This window comes from Pan troglodytes, chromosome 11 (genome assembly GCF_028858775.2).
Source record: "Pan troglodytes isolate AG18354 chromosome 11, NHGRI_mPanTro3-v2.0_pri, whole genome shotgun sequence".
NCBI classification, from domain to species: domain Eukaryota; kingdom Metazoa; phylum Chordata; class Mammalia; order Primates; family Hominidae; genus Pan; species Pan troglodytes.
Window position 1 is genome coordinate 60380904 of NC_072409.2, and position 23817 is coordinate 60404720.

Sequence of the window (23817 nt, forward strand, 5' to 3'; positions counted from 1 at the left end):
CAGTATCTTGTAGAGATATCTGTACCCTCATCTTCATTGCAGCATTATTCACAATCGCCAAGATACAGACTCAACCTAAGTGTCCGTTGATGGATATTATTTCACCTTAAAAAAGAAGAAAATCCTGCAATTTGTGACAACATATAGATAAACCTAGAGGATATAATGCTAAGTGAAATACAGACACAGAAAGAAAAGTACTGCATAATCTCACTTCTACGTGGAATCTAAAATATTGAATTTATAGAAGCTGAGAGTAGAATGGTGGTTGTCAGGACCTGAGGGGTGGGAGAAATAGAGAGATGCTGGTCAAAGGGTACAAAGTTTCAGTCATGCAAGATGAATAAGCGCTAGAGATCTAATGTACAGCATGAGGATTATAGTTGACTATAATGTGTCACATACTTGAAATTTGATAAGAAAGTAGGTCTGAATTGTTCTTATCGCAAAAAAGGTAACTGTGAGGAGATGGATATGTTAATTAGCTTGACTGTAGTAAAATCAGTTTAATATGTAAATATATATCAAAACATTATGTCATGTGCTTTAAAGATGTACAGTTTTGATTCAAAATAATAAAAAAAAACCCAAATTGAGTGGCAAAGATTTTTTAAATATCAGGGCTGTGGAATTTATATTTAAGCCTGACATTTCCTTTAATCCCATGTATATTAATAAAGAGCCAGTATAATTAGTATTACTCTTCATAATATTTAAAGTTTATGTAGTTGTCATAGAAAATCATTAGTTATAATTACTTAAAATGAAGTCTTCAGTTGATCTCAGTGAATAGTAATGTACTATGCATCTTTGAGTTACAGAGGTGGCTTCACAGGAATAAGAAATTTCCAGAATTTCAGAAGTCTTTGCTGCTATCTGTATTTAATTTGATTCTGTATTTGACAGTTATGGAGTTAAATTATTACCCAAACATATAAATCTTATATTGTCCTTTCAAATGACTTTTAAAAACTATTAGGTCTGAGGAAATTACATTTGTCCCACATATCTGAGTTAATTCTTTCAATAGAACCATTTAATGACTGCATACTATTTACTAAGAAGAGTTAGGCACTGGGAATATAGAAAAAAAAGACATCAGCTCATTTGTCTAATGTATGAGACAGAAAAACAACCAATTAATACTTGTGTATCAGCCAAGGAATCTGCTTGGCTGAAAGTAACAGGAAACCTAACTAATAGCAGCTTGAATAACTAAGACATTTATTTGGTCACCTGGCATGAAATATAAAGGCAAGGAGTCCAAAACTGGTATGGCACCTAAACAATGTCGTCAAGAATTTGGATCTTTTTGTGTTTCTTCTTTACAAGTCTTATTAACTAGCTTTCATCCTTGCGATCTCAAGATGGTTGCTATGCCTCCAATCCCCATTCTGTTCCACAAAGAAAGAAGTGAAAAAGTAAAGAGATAAAGGGAAGCCCTCCCCAGGATCTTCATCCTACATCTATTTTATGGACTGTGGCATGGCCACCCATGGCTACATGATTGTTTTCAGCTTCTAAGTAGAGAAAGACAAGGGAGAAGGGAATTTGGAATAAGTGTTGATTGGGCCAAACTACATGCCACAACACATTAGGGGTAAACAGGATGCAAGGGAGCACTGAGTTCAGATTTGGGAGGTCAGGAAAGGCTTCTGGGTAGAAGCGACATCTGAGCTGAGTCATGAAGTCTGAATTGGAGTCAGCCAGATCAACAGGAGAGAAGGGCACCCTAGGCAGAAGATGAAGGATGTACAAAAAAGGCAGGGAGGCTGGGCCCAGTGGCTCACACCTGTAATTCCAGCAGTTTGGGAGGCTGAGGCGGGAGGATCACCTGAGGCCAGGAGATCGAGACCAGCCTGGCCAACATGGTGAAACCCTGTCTTTACTAAAAATACAAAAGTTAGCCAGCATGGTGGCACGCACCTGTAATCCCAGCTACTTGGGAGGCTGAGGCATGAGAATCGCTTGAACCAGGGAGGTGGAGGTTGCAGTGAGCTGAGATTGCCACACTGCATTCCAGCCTGGGGGACAGAGGGAGACTCTGTCTCAAATAAAAATAAAATAATAATAATAAACAAAGGCAGGGAGGAGCAGGACCTATTGGAGGCATGCATGGTTCATAAAGCAAGAATTTGCAGTGATGACAGCTAAAGTTGGAGAGAAATATTGGGGCTAAGAAAGCAGGGCCTGAAAGCCATGCTGAGTTTGGACTTTATCATGTAGATGGTATGAAAGGTTTTTGAGCATACGGTAGGAATAATCAGATTTGTGTTTAGAAAACAGAGAACAGATTGGTAGGCAACTGAGATTGCAATCTTGAACGTATCAAGGCAAGATGTAATAAGGGCCTGACCTTAAGTGATGGTGATGTGGAGGGGGAGAAGGGTGCAGATTTTAGATCTAGTAAAAAAAAAAAAAAAGAGGCATTGACATCTACTTGAAGATTGATTAATTACGGGGGTAAAGCAGACTTGAGATTGATTCCTAGGCTTCTGGCTTAGGCAATTGGAGGGTGATGGGGCCATTCACTGAGGCAGTGAAGTCAGGAGGAAGAGCCAACATCAGATAGCATGTGGATATTTGAGACTGGAGCACAAGAGAGATTACTGATCTGTCCCAACTGCTAACATAGGTATCCTAGCTGGCTCCTCTGCCTTATCTTTCCCTTTCACTCCATTCTCCAACCTGCAGCTTGAATAATTTATTTAAAACACAAAGATAACCAACCCCTCCCACTGTTTAATATCATTACAGTATAGTTTTCTCTTCTACCTTAATGAGCATTTACTATGTGTCTGGCACTGAGATAAGGGCTTTACATGCCATATTTTACTTAATGCTCACTCTTTAAGATACTGCAACAATCCTCGTTAGAAAGGACTCAGAGGGGTAAAGTGACTTTCCAAAAGTTTTTCATCCAGTAAGCACTAGAGCTGGGCTTTAAACTCCTATCTGGTCTGTCTGACTACAGAGCCTGTGTCATTAACTTTTAATGGGAAAATCTGCAGTTACTTTTGCACCAACCTAAATACTACATTGCATCATCTTTGATGCTTAAATGTGTATAGTGCTCTATATCTTTCAGAGTACTTTCACACACATTATCCATTATTCCATTCTGCTTAACAATCATGCAAGGTCATTTGGGTGAGTATTAATTGTATAAAGGAGAAAATCAAAGCACAAAAATAACCAAAGAATTCAATTCCTCATTAAGTAATTAATCCATTTATTCTATAAATATTTATGAGGCTGATACTAATGGGAGGAGTTTAAATGCAGAGTGGTTAAGAGACTTTCTCAAGGCTCCATGACTGCTTAGTTGCAAAGCAGAAACTGGAAGCTTTGGGTCACAGTTCCGTGTTCTTGTGGGAGGGGAGAACATCTTGCAAAGCTGCTAGGGTTCTTAACAAGTGCTGGGCTTGGATCAGGATTAAAATCTGATTCAAATTGTCCTTCATTTCATCTTTCCTCTCCACCTCTTACCCACTAGCTTCTTAGAAGTTGATCTCTAAAAAATAGGCCTGGGGGCTGGGCACAGTGGCTCATACCTGTGGTCCCAGCATGTTGAGAGGTTGAGGTGGGAGGATCAATTGAGCCTAGAAGTTCAAGTCTGCAGTGAGCTTGAATCACCTGTTCTGTGAAAGCGACCCCCCAAATGCTGAAGAAATAAGAAACCAAAGAAAGAGGCAGACAAATCTGGGTCATAGGTTTCGGGTAGTTTAAGGGGAACTTAAAAGCAGGGAGACTTACAGAAGAATGGTCTTGGGAGGCTACAATACAGGTAGATCTCCACATCACAAATCCCCAGACCCAGGGCTTAAATCTTGGGGAAAGTGTCCCTGCTCTGGAAGGAATGTGTAGGTGGCTATGGGTGTCAAAGCCTATGATTTCCAGAACAACAAGGGTCGTTTTGGAGGAAACTTACAATCAGTAGGTCTTCCTACATAAAGAGTAATACATCAGTCAGAAATTTGGGAGGCATTCTTGAACTTGGGGTTAGTTAGAAGTTACATGGCGGATTGGCATTTAAAATAAAGTCACTCTTCTCTCCATGTTGCCACTGCACTCCAGCTAGGGTGACGGAGTGAGATCCTGTCTCCAATAAATAAAATAAAAAAATAAGCCTGGCATTCAGCAGCTGTGGATTTGTTCTGTGGCTAATTCAGCAGGTAGAAGTAGGAGGAAATGACAGGCATGTCTGTATCAGCTCAACCTAAGTTTTTTTGTTTGTTTGTTTGTTTGTTTTTGTGAATGATGGTTGCTGTTAAGAATGAGACAGAGTTTTCTAGAGTGGTTGTAGATTGCGGCCTCACCTGCACAATGCACCCCGTCACCTCAACACAGGGTCAGGTAGATTCCGTGACCTGCTGTGGCTATGTTTATCTTAAGTAATGAATACTGCTTCTACTGCTGCCAGTGACAAGATTAACTCCAAATTAGTTCTCTGCTTCTTTAAGTCACGTACTCGCATTCAGACTCCTAGATGACCCGTCTGATTTGGTGAATACATGTCACATGCCCTTGTTCTGGCTGCCAGGAAGCTGGGTGATAAAATATCTGCCCCCCATCTAGACAAAACAGAAAAGAAACAGTTGATCTTTAAGGTTCCTTTGAGCCTAAGAAGCTGTGATTCTGTGGGCTTGGGTACATCATCTTGTCATCCAGTCACATATGTTACCACTGGTGTTAGGGCAGCTGTAGACGTTTTAACTCATACCATGAATTTTATGATAACTCCATTATCAGACACCTTTTCCTTTCTTATCTTACGAAACATCTTTCATTGTACTCTGCCTTATAAAGTATATAATAACTACAACTGTTAAAGACAAAAGAGGGCACATGTAGCAAATTGTGGGTGGTGCAGGGTGAAAGCCAGCCACCTAAATTCCCAGCATCCTTACAGTGTGGCATATCCTAGTGAATTTACTGGTTTCTGGTTTTACATTTCCAGAAAGCCTGTTTTTATCAGTACTTCAGAATTTATCTGACACATGGAGATCAACTCATGCTCATTAAATCACGATAAACACCAGAATTCTAAGTAGTTAATTTATAATGAGAAATAAAAATTTCAAGCGCACCAGATGGTCATGTCAGCCTAGTAAAAGGCATTCTCTCTCTGTGAAAAACCATACGGGAAGCCAAACAATTATCGGAATGTTGTTCACTCTTTGGAATCAGAGCAAGGGGAGTTGGTTACGTGATTACAATGATTAATGGCCTTAGACTTTGGTGGCCTGATTGTAATAGGATTCTTTCGGTTGTAAGGAACAAAAACACAATTAAAATTTTCTTGGGCAAAAAGGACAGTTTATTAAAAGAGTACTGGAGTGCCTCATGGAACTTTGGGAAAGTCCTTGGAAGAGCCTGACTTCAGAGGTGACTGGACTCAGGACTAAAAAAACCTTGGGATTCTCTTCCTGTTGGCTTCATTCCCTCCCGCTGAGGACCAACTTCTTCCACCGGCTGGAGGATATTACATCTCTCAGTTACTGTCACGGGAGAGTGAGTGCCCCTTTTCCAGTAGTTTCTATTAAGAAAAGGAAATCCCAAAGAGGGCCCTGATCAGACTGGTATTTGGACCTAAGAGCCACGAGTAGGGATGGGAGCTGTAAAGCAGAGCCACCTGGCACAGGCTTGTTCCTGCTGGTTCCAGATAATGACTTAAATCACTGTTGGCTGTCAGTAAGTCCGGGTTGGTGGATTGACACTGATGTAGTCCAGCTCTGCTTCCAGAACCAGGGGGATCTGTTTGTAAACCAGGATACCTCTTCCCCAAGACAATGCCTAGAAATAATGCCTCTCTTGTTTTTCTGACCTCTTGCTTCCTGGAGTTTCTCTGAAGGGCATTTCTCTTAATGGACTTGTTCTTTTTGCTACAGCTAATATCTAGAGGAATATCCATGTTGATTTCCCATATTTTTATTCTCAAAAGACCACCTTATTTCAAATTTGGGGAGCACATAATGTACTCTCTATCACTTAAAGATTGATTGTTGCCCTGTTTTTTGGATTTATTTTTTAAGGGGGCGAGGGAAGGAGAAGGCAATCACAAAGAGTTGGTGAGTACTTGGCTGAAAGTCATCATTCAATATTATAAAAGTTTCCATTTTGTTCCACAATGCCTTTTTAGAAAGATAACTGAATGTTTTAATCTTTCACCTGTATTTACTTTGCATACTCAGTGTAGTTAATCTATATCTCTTTATATTCTAATTTTATTTTTATTGATTTAAATATTCAATGAATGTTTCTCATTGCCTACTTTGTATCAGACTCTGTGCTGGGAGGTGATAATAAGGAGAGGCAAAAGGGCTCAATTAGGAGGGATAGGTTTCTATCTGCTTTACACGAGTGGAGAGATACCCAAATGCTGACCTGCAGGACAGTTCTACCCAAAGCAACTCTCCAGTGTTCTGCTGGGGTTCCTGATAAACATATCATTTGAGTCATAACTTTGAGTAGGAAGAGGGTAGGGAAGCAAGTTCACTGTTGTCTATTAACACAAACATATTTTAAGATTATGGAATATTTTCATTATCTAAAATACTCTTCAAACATCCATCTACTCATTACCCAGTTATAATGTAAGTTAATATTTTTACTATACATGCTTCAATGTTTTTAAAGAAATGGTTTATCATGATTTATATGGCCATTCAATATATCCATTTTCTTGCAGGACATTAGCTTCCAAATTTTCACTATTACAAATAAGGCCACAGTAACTGTCATTATACACATCTCCTTGAATATATATGTAAGAGTTTCTTTATACACCATAAATATTACAATTATAAATCACCAATTCGCAATAACAATTTTTAAAAAAGAGTTTTCTTTATACTCAGAATTGTTGGGTAATAAGACATATGCACCTTCAATTTTGCAAGATATTGCCACTGGTTTTGCTTGAACATATTTATTGTTTCGTATCCTCATAAATAGGGATTTTTAATTTTTATCAATCTAATAGATATTACATGGCATTTCATTGTTGTTTTACTTTGCATTTCACTAATTACTAAATTTGATTTGCAAGAGTTTTAAAGGCTGGGCACAGTGGCTCAGGCCTATAATCCCAGCATTTTGGGAGACCAAGGCAGGTGGATCTCTTGAGGCCAGGAGTTCAAGACCAGCCTGGCCAACATGACAAAACCCCATCTCTACTAAAAATACAAAAATTACTTGGGCCTGGTGATGCATGCCTGTAGTACCAGCTACTTGGAAGGTTGAGGCAGGAGAATTGCTTGAACCTGGGAGGCAGAGGTTGCAGTGAGCCATGATTGTGCCACTGCACTCCAGCCTGGGGATGACAGAGTGAGATTTTGTCTAAAAAGAAAAATAAAAGAGTTTTAAAAAATTAATTATGTTATTAATCCTCTTTTGGTTAGATTTATTTTATTGATCCTCTTTTGGTTAGATTTATTTCATTTTATTTTACTATTTTTTTGAGATGGAGTCTTGCGCTGTCTCCCAGGCTAGAGTGCAATGGCGCAGTTTTGGCTCACTGCAACCTCCGCCTCCTGGGTTCAAGTGATTCCCCTGCCTCAGCCTCCCAAGTAGCTGGGACTACAGGCACCCGCCAGCACGCCTGGCTAATTTTTGTATTTTTAGTAGAGACAGGGTTTCACCATGTTGGCCAGGCTGGTCTCAAACTACTGACCTCAAGTGGTCCACCTGCCTTGGCCTCCCAAAGTGTTGGGATTACAGGCGTGAGCCACTGCACCCGGCCTTTTGGTTAGATTTATAAGAAACATCTTCTTCCAGTCTATGACTTTTCTGAAAACTTTGTTTATAGTATCTTTTGATCAACAGAAGTTTTAATTTACAATTTAGTCAAGACCTAAATATGAAATGTCAAATTCTAAAATTTTAGAAATTTCATATATATATGCATACATATATATGTAATATACATGTAATTATATATGTAATATTTTTATAAGACTAAAGGTTTAGCCCAGCATCATGTGACTCACTCTTTCCTCACTAACTTGTAAGGCCATTTCCATCATACACCAAATTCCTATATTTAAGCAGTTCTGCTTCTAGGCTTTACATTTTCTCAATTGGTCTATTTTTATACTGGCTCTCTTTGGCACTTCATAGAGTCATATGACTATTAGGATTTGTTTGTCAAGTTCTACAAAACACCTTATTGGTGTTTAGATTGGAAGTGCTTTAAATTTTTTGGATGGAACAATTGCTATCATTATATCCACCATTCCACATGTACATAAATTATTTTACGTTTTTCCACAACATTTTGTATTTTCCCCATAAATGTCTTGTATATCTTCTGTTACATGTATTCTTATAGGAAACAGATATTTTGTTGCAAGTATAAATGGGATTTTCCTCCTTTGATTATGCTTTCTAATTTCTTGTTGCAGGTATATGGCTATGCTATTTTTGTATATTGATCTTTTATCCAACAACCTTGCTGAAACTTGCCTATTGTTATAATTTGTAGATTCTCTTGTATTTTTTAAAATGTAAACAACTTTGTCATCCATGGAAGATGATGATTTTGTTTCCTTTATTCCAATTATGCTATTTGCTAATGTTGATTTTGCTTGTCTTTCTTGTTTTACTGCATTTTCTAGGCTCTCTAGTGCATTATTGAATAGAAATGCTAATGGAGGACTTCTGTGTCTGGGACTATTTCAGGGGGAGAATTTTCATGAGCTTAGTTTTTATTCTTCTTTATTGTGTTCTTCTCACAGTAATGTTGCCTTGTTCTGTTCATTTAAAGTATGATGGATTTTCCTGGACTAGCAGCAATCATAGATAATTCTATCCAGGAGGAATGAAAACTTTGGGCAGTTTGCTCAATATCTTAGTTCAAGAGTGCCCTCTTCAGTTCTAACAGTGAAGTGAGGCTTATTTAATTAATGACACGTTTCTGGGGTGGTGAAACATAGGAGGGAGTGATGTTTACTGATAATCGTGATACTACCTTACAGCCCTAGGATCCTTATTTTCTTGTGTTTTATTGCTCATTTTTCTTTACCTTCTAGTTGTACTGCTCCTTCCCAGAAGCAGTGTCTTCCCAAGACTATAACTGTGGTCCTGGATACTTCCTTGAAAAGTCATGCTTCAGATCTTCTGGTCTTAGACTTGTTCTTACGATTTCCTCATCAGGGAAGGGCGTTCTTCTTCTGTGGGTGCTGTCCTCTGTGTTCCACCCCTGCTAGAGACTGCCACCTCTCCTGTCTTCCATATAATCCCTGCCTGATTCTGTTTCAGCATGGGCTCTGATTTGGCTCTATGGATTCTGGACTGTTCCACCTACATGTAAATCGAAGTTTGTGGTATTCCCTATCCTTCACTATGCTCTACCTCTGGGCAATTGTGAAGTTTTATTTGCTTTACTGTTGACCTGTATGGTTTTGGAGGATGTATGTAGAGATTTGGATTTAAGGAACCAAAGGGTTGAGAAATGTGTGTTACAATCTTCCTGCATAAATGTGGATTTGTCATTTTATTTCTGTGATTCTGGTCTATTTTTGCCTTACGTATTTGTATTGGGCTGTTCTTGCATTGCTATAAAGAAATCTCTGAGACTGGGTAATTTACAAAGAAAAGAGGTTTAATTGGCTCACAATTCTACAGGCTTTATAGGAAACATGGTGCTGGCATCTGCTCAGCTTCTAGGGAGTCCTCAGACAGCTTTTACTCATGGCAGAAGGTGAAGGGGGAGCAGGCACATCGCATGGCAGAAGCAGGAGCAAGAAAGAGAGTTGGGGGGCAGGAGCTACACACTTTTATATGACCAGATAGTGCAAGAACTCACTCACTATTATGAAGATGGCACCAGGCCATGAGGGATCTGCCTCCGTGACCCAAACACCTCCCCCCAGGCCTCACCTCCAGTATTGGGAATACAATTCAACATGAGATTTGGGCAGGGACAAATATCCAAACAGTGTCAATATTCTATATGTTGTTAGGTTTATTGACATAAGATTGTTATATACTTTCTTGGTGACTTGCTCTTTTAATCGATAGATAATGATCTTTGTAACTAGTAATTTTTGCTCAAAGTCTCTTACATAGGATGTTATTATAAGAATTCAATTTCCTTTGGTTAATATTTGCTATTGTTGACCAAAAGATCACCAGGATGGCTAAATAGTAGAAAGGAGAGCTTTATTGGAGATATTGGTTTGGAAGCCGGGAAGAGAAAGTCTCCAGCATGGACGAGGGGAAGCACAGTTTGGGTTTTATGCCTCACAGGGCCTGAATCATGCATATTCAGGAGGTTCAGGGGGAAAAGCTATACGTATTTATGAGGGAGCTGTGCGCATATGTAATGGATAAATATGCATATGACATACATCCTACGTTCACTTTGGGACTGGGTTTTAACATTAAAATGAGGTGGAATTTGGCTTTATCAAAGGGTGAACTTTAGGACACAAAGACAGTTTATGCACAGCCTCTATCAGCTGGCTGAAGCTGTTTAAAGGTCTGCAATTGCTTATCAGAGAAGAAAGTTTGTAAGGCCAGTCCTTTATCCAATTAGAGTCATAGTGGTTTGGATCGTAAGTCAGAATTAGGACAATTGGCCTGATATCTCCTATTGTTAGGATATTTAGTGAGAATTTAGAAATTTGCCATGCCAAACCATCCCTGAATCCCCAACCCATAGGTAACTTTTTGTTTTTTGTTAACCTTAGGTTCTGTCTTAGTTGATAAAGGGGCATCTATTTTGGTCTCTCACATCACACTGTATATACTTTTATATATTTTTGTTTGTTTTGGTTTATTTTTTATTATTTTATGTTTAATTTCTGTGGGTACATAGTAGGTGTATGTATTTATAGAATACATGAGATATTTTGGTACAGGCATGCAATGCATAATAATCACATCATGAAAAACTGGGTATCCATCCTCTCAAGCATTTATCCTTTGTGTTACAAACAATCCAATTATACTCTTTTAGTTATTTTAAAATGTACAATTAAATTATTATTGACTATAGTCCCCACGTTGTGCTATTAAATACTAGGTCTTACTCATTCTCTATTATTTTTTGTACCCATTCAGCATCCCACCTCCCCACCACGCCATCCCTTCCCTGCCCTGACTATCCTTCCCATCCTCTGGTAACCATCCTTCTACTCCCTATGTCCATGAGTTCAGTTGTTTTGGTTTGTAGATCCCTCAAACACAGTGAGAACATGTGATATTTGTTTTTTTTGTGCCTGGCTTGTTTCACTTAACATAGTGATCTCCTGTTCTATCAATGTTGTTGCAAAAGACAGAATCTCATTCTTTTTAATGGCTGAATAGTACTTCATTGTCTATAAGTACCACATTTTCTCTATCCATTCACCTGTTGATGAATTCTTAGGTTACTTCCAAATCTTGGCTATTGTGAACAGTGCTGCAACAAACTTGGGAGTGCAGGTATTTCTTTGATATACTGATTTCCTTTGTTTTGCATATATACCCAGCAGTGGGATTGCTGCATCATATGATAGCTCAATTGTTAGCTTTTTGAGGAACCTCCAAACTGTTCTCCATAGTGGTTGTACTAATTTACATTCTTACAACAGTATATAAGGGTTTCCTTTTCTCCACATCCTCACCAGCATTTGTTATTGCCTGTCTTGTGGATATAAGCCATTTTAACCGGCATGAGATGATATCTCATTGTAGTTTTGGTTTGTATTTCTCTAATGATCAATGATGTTGAGCACCTTTTCATATGCCTATTTGCCACTTGTATGTCTTCTTTTGAGAAATGTCTATTCAAATCTTTGGCCCATTTTTTGATAGGATTATTAGATTTTTTTTTTTTTCCTGTAGAGTTGTTTGAACTCTTTATATATTCTGGTAACTAATCCCTTGTCAGATGGGTAGTTTGTAAATATTTTCTCCAATTCTGTGGGTTATCCCTTCACTTTGTTGATTGTATCCTTTGCCATGCAGAAGCTTTTTAACTTGATGTGATCCCATTTGTCTACTTTTGCTTTGGCTGCCTGTGCTTGTGGAGTATTGCTCAAGAAATCTTTGCCCAGACCAATGTCGTGGAGATTTTTCCCAATGTTTTCTTGTAGTAGTTTCATAGTTTGAGGTCACAGATTAAAGTCTTTAATCCATTTTGATTTGATTTCTGTATATGGTGAGAGATAGGGGTCTAGTTTCATTTTCTGCATATGGAAATCCAGTTTCCCCAGCACCGTTTGTTGAAGAGACTGTCTTTTCTCCAGTGTCTGTTCTTGGCACCTTTCTCAAAAATGAATTCACTGTAGGTGTGTGGATTTGTTTCTGGGTTCTGTATTCTGTTCCATTGGTCTGTGTGTCTGTTTTTATGCTAGTACCATGCTGTTTTGGTTACTATAGCTTTGTAACATAATTTGAAGTCAAATAATGTGACTCTTGCAGTTTTGTTCTTTTGGCTCAGGATAGCTTTGGCTATTCTGTGTCTTTTGTTATTCCATATACATTTTAGGATTGTTTCTTCTATTTCCATAAAAGATGTCATTGGTATTTTGATAGGGGTTGCATTGAATCTGTAGATTGCTCTGGGTAATATGGACATTTTAACAATATTGAGTTTTCCAAGCCATGAACATAAAATATTTTTCCATTTTGTGGTGTTCTCTTCAATTTCTCTCATCCATGTTTTATAGTTTTCATTGTAGAGATCTTTCACTTCTTTGGTTAATTCCTAGGTATCTAATTTTATTTGTGGCTATCGTAAATGGGATTAGGTTTTTTTTAAATTTCTTTTTCAGATTGTTCCCTGTTAACATATAGAAATGTCATTTTTTTTTTTTTTGAGACCGTCTTGCTCTGTCACCCAGGGTGGAATGCAGTAGTGTGATCATGTCTCACTGCAACCTCTGCCTCCCAAGTTCAAGCAATTCTCCTGCCTCAGCCACCTGAATAGCTGGGATTAGAGGTGTGTGCCACCACACCTGGCTAATTTTTGTATTTTTGTAGAAGCTGGGTTTCACCATGTTGCCCAGGCTGGTCTTGAACTCCTGGCCTCAAGTGATCCACCCACCTGGCCTCCTAAAATGCTGGAGGCATGAGCCACCATGCCTGATCTGCCACTGATTTTTGTATGTTGATTTTGTGTCCTGCAACTTTACTGAATTTGTTTATCAGTTCTAAATTTACTGAATTTGCTTATCAGTATAGTTTCTTTGGTGGTCTTTAGGATTTTCTAAATATAAGATCATGTCATGTGCAAACAAGGATAATTTGACTTCTTCCTTTCCAATTTGGATGCCCTTTATTTCTTTTTTTTTGTCTAATTGCTCTAGCTAAGATTTCCAGTACTATGTTGAATAACAGTGGTGAAAGTGGCCATCCTTGTTGTATTTCAGATTTTAGAGGAAAGGCTTTCAGTTTTTCCGCATTCAGTATGACACTAGCTGTGGGTCTGTCATATAAAGCTTTCATTATATTAAAGTATGTTCTTTTTATACTCAATTTTTTGAGGATGTGTATTATAAAGGGATGTTGAACTTTTATCAAATACTTTCTCTGCATCAATTGAAATGACTGTATAATTTTTATCCTTCATTCTGTTGATATGATGTATCACACTGATAGATTTGCACAGGTTGAACCATCCTTGTGTCTCTGGGATAAATCCTGTTTGGTCATGATGAATGATTTTTTTAACGTGTTGTTGAATTTGGTTTGCTAGTATTTTATTGAGGATTTGTGCATCAATATTCATTAGAGATATTGGCCTGTAGTTTTCTTTTTTTGATGTGTCTTTGTCTGGTTTTGGAATCAGGGTAATACTGGCCTCTTAGAATGAATTTGGAAATATACCTTCTGCCTCTATATTTCAGAATAGTTGAGTAGGATTGGTATCAGTTCTTTAAATGTTTGGTAGAAATCAGCAGTGAAGCCCTCATGTCCTGGGCTTTTCTTTACTGGGAGATTTTTTATCTTTGATCTCATTACTTGTTATTGGTGTAAGAGTTAAAGAAAGAGGAAAGAAACACAAAAAGTGGCTCAACAGTCAAAGACAGGTTTATTTTGGAGAATAAACCTGAGAGGGGCTTCTGGCCGATTTCTGTCAGGAGCATTCTCTCATACAGACTAAGAGTATTTAAAGGTTCAGGGCTAGAGAACTTATCATAGGCTTGGAATGTTTCTGTGTTGGGGAGAAGTTTATGTGGGGTTGGAATGACTCTGGTTGGAGGGGAGGTTATCTTGGGGCTGACATCTCTCTGGTTGGGGAGGGGTTTATCTTAAGGTTGGAATGTTTCTGGTTGGAGATGTCATTTGTGGTTTATGAACATGCTGACCTTAGCCATTAGGCTGATGCCCTTTGGATTCAGGCAGTTTTTGATGAAAGTGAACTTTAAAATGGTGGTGTTTGTCCAAGATGGCGATGCTCCTGCTCTGTCAACTAGCCTGTTCAGGTTTTGGATTTCCTCATGGTTCAGTCTTGGTAGGTTGTATGTGTCTAGGAGTTTTGCCCATTTCTTCTAGATTTTCTAATTTATTGGCATATAGTTTCCCGTAGTAGCCACTAATAATCCTTTGAATTTCAGCCCTATCAGTTGTAATATCTCCTTTTTCATCTCTGATTTTATTTTTTTGGGTCTTCTCTCTTTTTGTCTTAGTCTGGCTAAAGGTTTGTCAATTTTGTTTATTTTTTTAAAAAAACAATTTAAAAAATCATTCTTTTGTATTGTTTTCTTCATTTCAAATTCATTTATTTCTACTCTGATTATTATTTCATTTCTTCTACTAATTTTGGATTCAGTTTGCTCTTGCTTTTCTAGTTCTTTAAGATGCATCAATAGGTTATTTAGGTTATTTATTTGAGGTGTTTCTTCTTTTTTGATGTAGGCACTTATAGCTATAAATTTCCCTCTTAGTACTGCTTTCACTGTATCCTTTAAGTTTTGGTATGTTGTGTTTTCATTGTCATTTGTTTTAAGGAATTTTTCAATTTCCTTCTTAATGTTTTCACTAAGCCACTGGTCACTGAGAAGTACATATTTTAATTTCCATGCATTGGTATATATTTTTATATATTTTTACTTTCAAGCTTCTTTGAAAGTAATTTTATTTTAGATATAAAAGCAGGTAGTTGATCATTAAAAATTGTTTTTATTTTAGAGACAGGATCTCTCTCTGTCACCTGTGCTGGTGCTGCTATAGCTCATGGCAGCCTCGAACTCCTGGCCTTAAGAGATCTCTTTCCTCAGCTTCCTGAGAAGCTGGGAGTACAGGTGCAAGCTACTGAGCCAGCCAGCGTAGGAGTTTTGACCTGCAGCCTTTCTGACCTGGGCTGGTTCAACCCTCCTTAGGCAATCTGGTGGTCCTGCTCCTGGGAGGTCACCATACTGATGTTGAACTTAGTGTGGACACCCCATAAGCATACAGCACTATAGCTCAGAACTCCTGGGATCAATTGACCCTCCTGCCTCAACCTCCTGAGTAGCTGGGACTATAGACACATGCCAAGTGTCTATAGAACATGACAAGTAGGAGGTTTTTTTTTAAAAAATACAGTTTGATGTTCAATTTAAGTCTGAGAAAATATTTTCACGGATAGGTTTAACCCCTTTATTTTTATTATAATTGCTAAGATATTTAATTTTATTTTTATGATTTTAATTTGTTTTATGAGCAGAAATAATGTCCCCTTGTTCCTTTTATTCTCCTTTCCTGACTTCTATTAGATTTGTCTTTAAAAAAAAACCCATTTGATGGTTTGAAAGTTACATTTCTAATTTTTGTTGTTTTAATCATTAGTACTCAAACTCTAGTGCACATCGGAATCACCTGAAGGGCTTGCTGAGATATGTATTGCTAGGTCCCACCCCTAGAGTTTCTAATTTAGTTGTTTTGTGGTGGGACCCAAGTATTCGCATTTCTGTTCCCAGGTACTGCTGCTACTACTCAGGAAATCACCACACCCTGAGGGCCTGGCAAGAATTGGTGGTTACCACCCGGGTATCCAACAGCCCGTCTAAGTTGGACTTGTTATTTTGGGATTCTTGTTGGGGTTCTGTTACTTTCTCACCAGCTCAGCCATGCATTAAAACTTCTTAAAATTTCCTTTTACCCTGGTTTTTCAGTATGCAATACTCAGAGGAGCTTCTTTGGCCATCCGGTCCCATAATATTGCCAGGAATGGAGGTGGGGTTTTAATTTATCATAAGAGAAAAATTTTTCCCCTACTGTGAACTCAAGCAGAGAGAAACTTTTCTTGCAAGTTTCTCTGGACTGGTAGCTGAGGTTTCTCTGGTTTCTTTTATATGGAGGTATAACCTTTACAGATTCTTGGCTACAGTTGGAGTTCAGCTCTCTGCCTCCTGTGAATCTAAGGCCAAGTCTCTTACTCTAGATGTGTGGGTCAAATTCCACATCAGTTTATGGTTTCCCATTATAATGACTATCCTCTTCAGTTCTAGCACCTCAGGGTTTCCCTTTTGGGCTTGGCTATACTTGTAGACTTTGGGGGATGAGTGTGGATGTATTTCATCCAGCATTTCTGTGTGTTTAATGGGGTGGAGGTTGGGAATGTTATGTAATCTCAGTCTATCTGGCTGTCCTCCACTATTCTTCAGCGGTCACCTGGCAAAGAATGTGGGTCAAAAAGTTCATAGAGGCAGGAAGTTGGTGGTAAAGAGAATCCTTGGAATGCAGAGCTCCTGAGCTCAGGGACTTGAGCCTGGGCTTTCACACATATCATTAGTACAGGAGAGTAGTAGGTGGTGCTAAATTGGAAGTACAGTAGTCTCCCCTTATTCATAGTTTTGTTTTTCACAGTTTCAGTTACATGAGGTCAACTGCAGTCCGAAAATATTAAACAGAAAATTTCAGAAATGAACAATTTGTAAGTTTTAAATTGCAGGTGGCTCTGAGTAGTGCCACAAAATCTTGTGTCATCTGGCTTCATCCAGTTCAGGACATGAATCCTCCCTTTGTCCAGTGTCTCCACACTGTCTACTGTCCCTGGCTGTTAGTCACTGAGTAGCCTTCTTCATTATTAGATTGTCATGGTATTGCAGTGCTTGTGTTCAAGTAACCCTTATTTTACTTGATGATGGCTCTAGAGTGCAAGAGTGGTGGTGCAGGCATTCAGATATGCTAAAGACGAGCTGTCAAGTGCTTCCTTTAAGCACTTTAGGTGCTTAAAGATGAAAGTTCTCAACTTAAGGAGAGAAAAAAAATCGTATGCTGAGGTTGCTAAGACCTATGGTAAGAACAAATCTTTCATCCTTGCAATTATAAAGAGGAAAAGAAAAATCCATGCTAGTTTTGCTGTTGTATCTCAAACTGCAATAGCGAAGGCCATAGTGCTTGATAAGTCCTTAGCTAAGATGAAAAAGGCACTATATTTGTGGGTAGAAAATGTGAACAGAAATGTGTTCTAATTGACAGCAATTGGATTCAGTACTATCGGAGGCTTCAGACATCCACTTAGGGGTCTTGGAACATATTCTCTAAGGATAAGGGAGACTGCTGAAATTGAAGTAAGGGGTACCCTGCTGCTGGTGGGTAATACTATATACAGAGGCTGGGACAGTTGTGGGGTTTTAAATTTTGATTAGGGCCAATCCTTCCTGAAATGTTTTTATTTCATGTAAAGTGTATACCAATAAAAATTTAAAATATTTTTCGTTTTTGAAGTCATTCTTTCCTCATTGACTTATCCCTCTTAGGTGTGCATTGACAACGTACTCAGAAGATTATGTTCCACCATATGATTATCAGCCACATGTGAGTACAAGAACCGTAGTCTTCTACCTATTTGTGTACTTGAAATGATTATTTGCACCTAGTATAGTCAAACTTGGGAAGAAAGGAGAAATTGCTAAAGCTTATGATATTTTACATTTATTTTGAGATATTAGCTGTTTATTGGAATCATGACAATGTTTTATGGTTATGATTTATTTTTGGATGTTTATCGATTTCAGGGAAAAATATTGCCGTATCTAAAGTATATTAGACACTTTCTTCCTCATCTTGTTTACTTGTCCCCTCCCTGAATTCAATTTATCTGGAATAAGAACCCACTTTCTATTCATTTGTATTGCATCAACACATAAAAATAAGTGGCTTAATATAGCTCTGGGAAATATGTATGTTAATTTAAGAATGTCCAGTTTATAACTTGAATGTATTTCTACTTTACAAATTATGCAACAGAAACAAAACAAGGCTGCTTCCAATTAGCCTTATTCTGAAAATCTTAACCAGGGCAGTAGACATGAGATAGAAATAAGATATTTAACTATTGGTAAAGAAGAGAAAAACATCTTATTTTCCAATTGTATAATTATCTATTCAGGAGAACCAAGATATTAATCTGAGAAGTAATTAGAATAAATAAGACAATAGCTTTCCTTCACATCAACACTAACAGTTAATAAATTATAAAAGAAAAAAGCATACTAATTATTATTAGCAACACAAATTCAAAATTCTTTAATGAGGAAAGGATCAATAAAAGATAATGTGGCAGTTTATCTCCAAAGATGGCAGACCTTCCTGTTGGCACAAGCCACTCACCATTGAAGGTGAGGATTCCTCCATCTCGAGTTGAGGTGATCAGTAGAACATGGCAAAAGTGACTGTGTGCCAGTTCTAAGCCTAGCTTTAAGATTGCCTCCACCTTTTAAGCTCTGAGCCACCAGAGAATCCAGGCTACTCTGTTGGAGGGAGAGGCCATGGGAGGAACACTGGCAAGCTTGACTTAGGAGTGAGGAAGCCATCGTGGATAATCAGCTTAGCAGAGCCTGGACTCCAGCTCTGGCTTCCATCTGACTGCAACCCTTGAGGATCCAGAAGAAGAAATTGAAGCCATTATCTGTTTGTTTTAAAATATGAACCAAAACATGACTGAGGCAGATATCTCAAATAAAAAGGAATAGCTACCATTTTAGGGAACTGGAAAACTAAACTAACTATAAACCAAATTTATAAGTTCAATATAATGAAATTCCAATGGAATTTGTTTTCTATGAGAATTTTAAGATTCCAGGGATTATTTGAAAGGACAAACAGATGAGAATAATCAGAAATGTTTTGAAAAGGTAGCATAACCGATTTAGGGAAGTAAGGGGTTTAGGACGCCACCTTCATTATATGCTACATTCTGATTTATATTTTTCTATTTAAAAAAATAATATTTAAGACATAGAAACAGCAAATGTGGTAGTTTATTGTTTAATATACTTAATATATATAGAACTCATACATATTGGCAGGAGAAATGTTAATGACCCTAGAGAAATGAGCAAAGGAAATAATATATGGGCAGTTTACAAAGTAGGAAATATAATCAACTAACTAGTAAATATAGGGAACACACCCCATTTACAAATAATAAACAATATGAATTAAGACAAAAAGATTTTTCTTTTGAGAATAAAATTGTCAATGTTTTCAAAACATACTATTTGAGGCTAGGCAGGGTGGCTCAGGCCTGTAATCCCAGCACTTTGGGAGGCCGAGGCAGGTGGATCACTTGAGGTCAGACATTTGCAACCAGCCTGGCCAATGTGGCGAAACCTTGTCTCTACTAAAAAAATACAAAAATTGGCCACATGTGGTGGTGCGTGTCTGTAATTCCAGCTACTTGGGAGGCTGAGGCAGGAGAATCTCTTGAACCCGGGAGGCAGAGGTTGCAGTGAGCAGAGATCGTGCCACTGCATTCCAGCCTGGGTGATGGAGTGAGACTTGGTCTCAAAAAGGGAAAAAAAAAAAAATTTGACCTAATAATTCTTTTTCTAGGAAACTTCCCCAAAGAAAAGTAATTGAAACTAGCAATAAAATTCATATGCAAATACATTCATCACTGAATTATTTATGATGACAAAACTTGGAAAGTACCTAAATATTTAGTATTACTGAAACTGCCTTTGCAAAAACTATAGTAAGAAGGGAAATATGACATAACTGAGTCCATCTTGCTTCTACCAGGCTCAGCTGCTTTTGCTCCTTCTTGTGTGGAGGCCATAACAGTTCTTTTTCTGAACAGATACCCTCGTTCAAAAACGGAAACCGTATTTGTAAATACTAACAAAAGGTCATAAGGTTAGACTTATGGTAAGGGCTTGAACTTTGCTAAAGAATAGGCATAGTTAAATAATGACCTGGCATTGCTTAACTTGCTTTTCTATACATTGCTTACTGCTCCAGATCCATTTAACGGGGGTCACAAGATTTATAACTTCCCCAACTACTCCCAGATAACTTCACTATTGTGAAACCTAAAGAACTGGTCTTTGAGATATTTTTCAGATTTAGCATTTCAGCAGTCAGAGAAATGTTCCCTGGTCCTGAGATCCTCTCCTAGGAACTGACTCAGCTATGCAAAGACAGTTTAGACACTCCTGTGATTTCATTCTCAGCCAATCTTTTCAGTTCCCCAGGCCCTAGCCCACCAAATTATTCTTAAAACCCCTAGCCTCTGAATTATTGGGAAGGTGGATTTGAGAAATTTCTCCTGTCCTTCTGCTTGGCTGGTCCTGTGATAACTAAACTCTTTCTTTGCTGCAACACCTGCTGTTCTCAATGTATTGTTTTTTGGGGGATGGCAGGCAAGAAGAATCCATTGGGCTGTAACATTAGAAGTAGTATTAATCAAGTATGTTATAGTCATATGATGAAATATTGTGCAGCCTTTATAATCTCCATAGATAGTTCTTAGTGTCTTGATAAATCTTCATCTAAGGGTAAAAAAATTAAGTTACAAAGTTTCATGTATATTTTATCCAAACTACATAAAAATATAGAGAAAATTTTAGAAACTAGGGAAACTACCAAAATGCTAGCACAGTTGGCCAATGAATGTTGAGATTCTAGGTGATTTTCTTCATCTTTACACTTTTTAGAATTATCCAATGTAACAAGTGTGATCATTTATCATCAGAAAAACCACAAGGAAAGAAACATATCATTTTAAAATGCATTTCAGGTCCATTTTCTTATTTACATGGGATTTGACTGTATCTTTAAATAAAAAAAATCTAATTAAAAACTCACAAATTTCAAAGGACTAAATATTATAAATATAAATAATGTGGGATGTATTTTCAGGGCACATAAATCATTAACCATTGCATTATATATTTATGCTTTTAATTTTTTCGGCATTATTTCTAATATTTCTCATGTTATTTGTTTCCACATTAACAGCACAGCATACCATGACAGTTGTTTGCCTTTATTTGCAATTTTGTTCACTTACTTCTAATGTCTTTTCCAAAGCAATTGATTTTGAGGCACGTTTTTAGCGCTGCTTCTGACACCCACATTTAATGAATGCTTGCATGACATTGTTATTGGATACAAATAACTTTTAATTATAATAACAGTGGATAGTTAAATAACAGAGAGTAGTGATTGAACTCTAACAGATGTTGTCATGCACATAAACAAGCATATAATTCACACATACTGAAAAAGGAGAGAATATTTTCTTCCTAGAGACTTCACCATGTGGCCTTGCCATGAACGCAGTTCACCATTCATTCAGTCTACTACATCTGCAATTATGCAAGTTTTGAAGAAATCTGAAAATATTTGGATTTATATTATCTCAAATGTTGTGCATAAATTGAGACTTGATTAATTTTTATATTATGGTCTCTTACATTTCCTTAATCCACATTTGTATAAAGTGGGACAGCATTATAGAAAGTAAAGGGAATGCAGTTTATCATTCCATAGCTCTAAGCATTGGTAAAGAAATACAGAGGATTAGGAAGCCATGGGGTCATTTCCAAGCAGGGAAATGGAAGAAAATTGCAACCTGTTTATTTTGAACTTCTCCTCTTAAACTGGATGTTTATTATAGCTCATCTCAATTTCAATTAAAGATACCTTCTCTTGAAAGTACCTCCATCATTTCCCAAAGAACCAGAACAGCAGAAAAGTTGGAAAGAAGGTACATTAGAGAACTGATCCAAAGCTGGCTGTTAGAAACTGAGAAAGTTTTTAACAGAGAATTGTTTCACAATACATGGACAAGGCGTCCATGTATTGTTTCAGAGTAAAGAAGAAACTATATCCCTTTAACAGCAGTTAGTCCCTGAAATGGCAGGATTGCCTGTCCTACTACTGGGACTCTATGCACTGGTATGGATGTGGCATTGCTAAAATATTGAGATTTCTGTGCTGGTTGGAAATGAGCTGTGGCCTCAAGTCCCCCGGGACCCTGGACTTCCTGGTTGCATTATGACTTTCCTGGGCCCTAAGCACTTTTGCCTTCATGGGCCCCTTCCTCCACTAAAACAAACAAAGAAATATATTTTACAACTGAGTTGATATAAAGACAAAAGTAATCCGAGTTAGACTATATTCTTCTTTTTTTTTTTTTGGATTTAAAGCTTATTAAAGAAATATCTAAGCTACCTATTGGGTACTATGCTTATTACCTGGGTAACAAAATAATCTGTACACCAAACCCCCATGATATGAAATTTACCTACATAAACAAACCTGCACATATACCTCTGAACTTAAAATAAAAGCTTTTTAAAAAGAAATATCTTTTTAGGCTATATTTCTCATTTTCATTTTGTAAAAAATACCCATCTTTTCTCCCCTCTTTTACGCAGTTTGAATCCTTACCTATTTTTGACTGCGTTACTGTATTTTATGGCCATGTGATATGACCACGTTATTCTTAACCCTCCTGAAATTATTACTAACATACCAATGAGTGTTGTTATCACACAGTGTTCTTTTTTTAGTCCCCCACTGGGATGCACTCTTGGACTTCTATGCCCTATTTTAAGACCAATTTTCTGTATAACAGCTGTCATCAGTTTCTTTGCTCTGAGGTGTTTATGAATATTATATTATCAGCATCATTTCTGGGCTTAGCTTTGAGTTTCTACAGAGTTTGTTTTTCAAAATGACATCCGCATTTTTTTATTGTGGTAAAATATGCATAACATAAAATATACATGATATAAAATTTACTATTTTAATCTTTTTTAGCATATAATTCAATAGCATTAAGTACATTCCTGTTGTTACATTCATTTTTAAAGATTCTGATTTTAAAAGAAATTAAAATATGTTCACGGGCCCCTAAAAGTATTGTGAGCCCTAGGCACTCTGCGTTCTGTGTCTGATGGCTAAGTTGTTTCAGCCTGGACTTCCTAGAAGCCAGATCAGTACCTGGCTGACTGGAGGCTTCTAGAACTTACTCAGTTGGCTTGGCTGAGAAATACTTAACCATCCCAGATGCAGATGCATCTTCGCTAAAAGTCAAGAGTTGGGCATGCAGGAATTACCATTAGGAGCCCTTTATTGTTTAATGAGGCTCTTTCACCTCAAAGATACTCTCCAAAGAGGAATTGCCTTTGGTTTTCTATTTCCTAATGATACGGACAGCAGGTAGGGAAATACTGGGTAGAAGAGGGCGATCTCCAGTGAGGGTCACATCCTCAAGCCTGGACCTATGGCCCAAAATGAGAATATACATTCCTTTTTACCTGCCTGAACGTTGCCTTTTCCAAAGCCACCCTGGCCCGCCACACCCCCATCCTGTACCTATAAAAATCCTAGGCCTCACCAGCAGAGCAGCAGAGAAGGAGAGATGAGAAAAAGCAGTCAGACATTGGAGAGAAGCAGCTTGATTTCAGAGGGACAGTTCGTTGAGAGGACCTCAAAGAAGACTTCAGCCAGGGACAGCCGAACTCCAGGGGAAGATTATCTTCCCAATCCATCCCTTTCCAGCTCTCCATCCCACTGAGAGCCACTTCCACTGCTCGATTAAATGCTCCACATTCACCATCTTTGATTTGTTTGATGGTGTCTTCCTGGACACCATCTTCAATT

General features: G+C 37.8%; 1 protein-coding gene across 4 annotated transcripts in view; it reads left to right on the plus strand.

Annotated features, from left to right (window-relative positions):
• The window catches only part of CFAP95 (cilia and flagella associated protein 95), an 85359-nt gene that overhangs the window by 48302 nt on the left and 13240 nt on the right, over positions 1-23817 (plus strand). For 2 of the 4 annotated variants that reach the window (XM_016960938.4, XM_520445.9), the window contains one exon: positions 17679-17736. The exons of 1 other annotated variant lie outside the window; for it this stretch is intronic. In XM_016960938.4, coding sequence (XP_016816427.3) covers positions 17679-17736 — 58 coding nt within the window. Of the gene's footprint in view, positions 1-6035; positions 6072-17678; positions 17737-23817 lie in introns of all 4 variants that reach the window. One more of the 4 variants, XM_063787759.1, reaches the window with a different exon arrangement.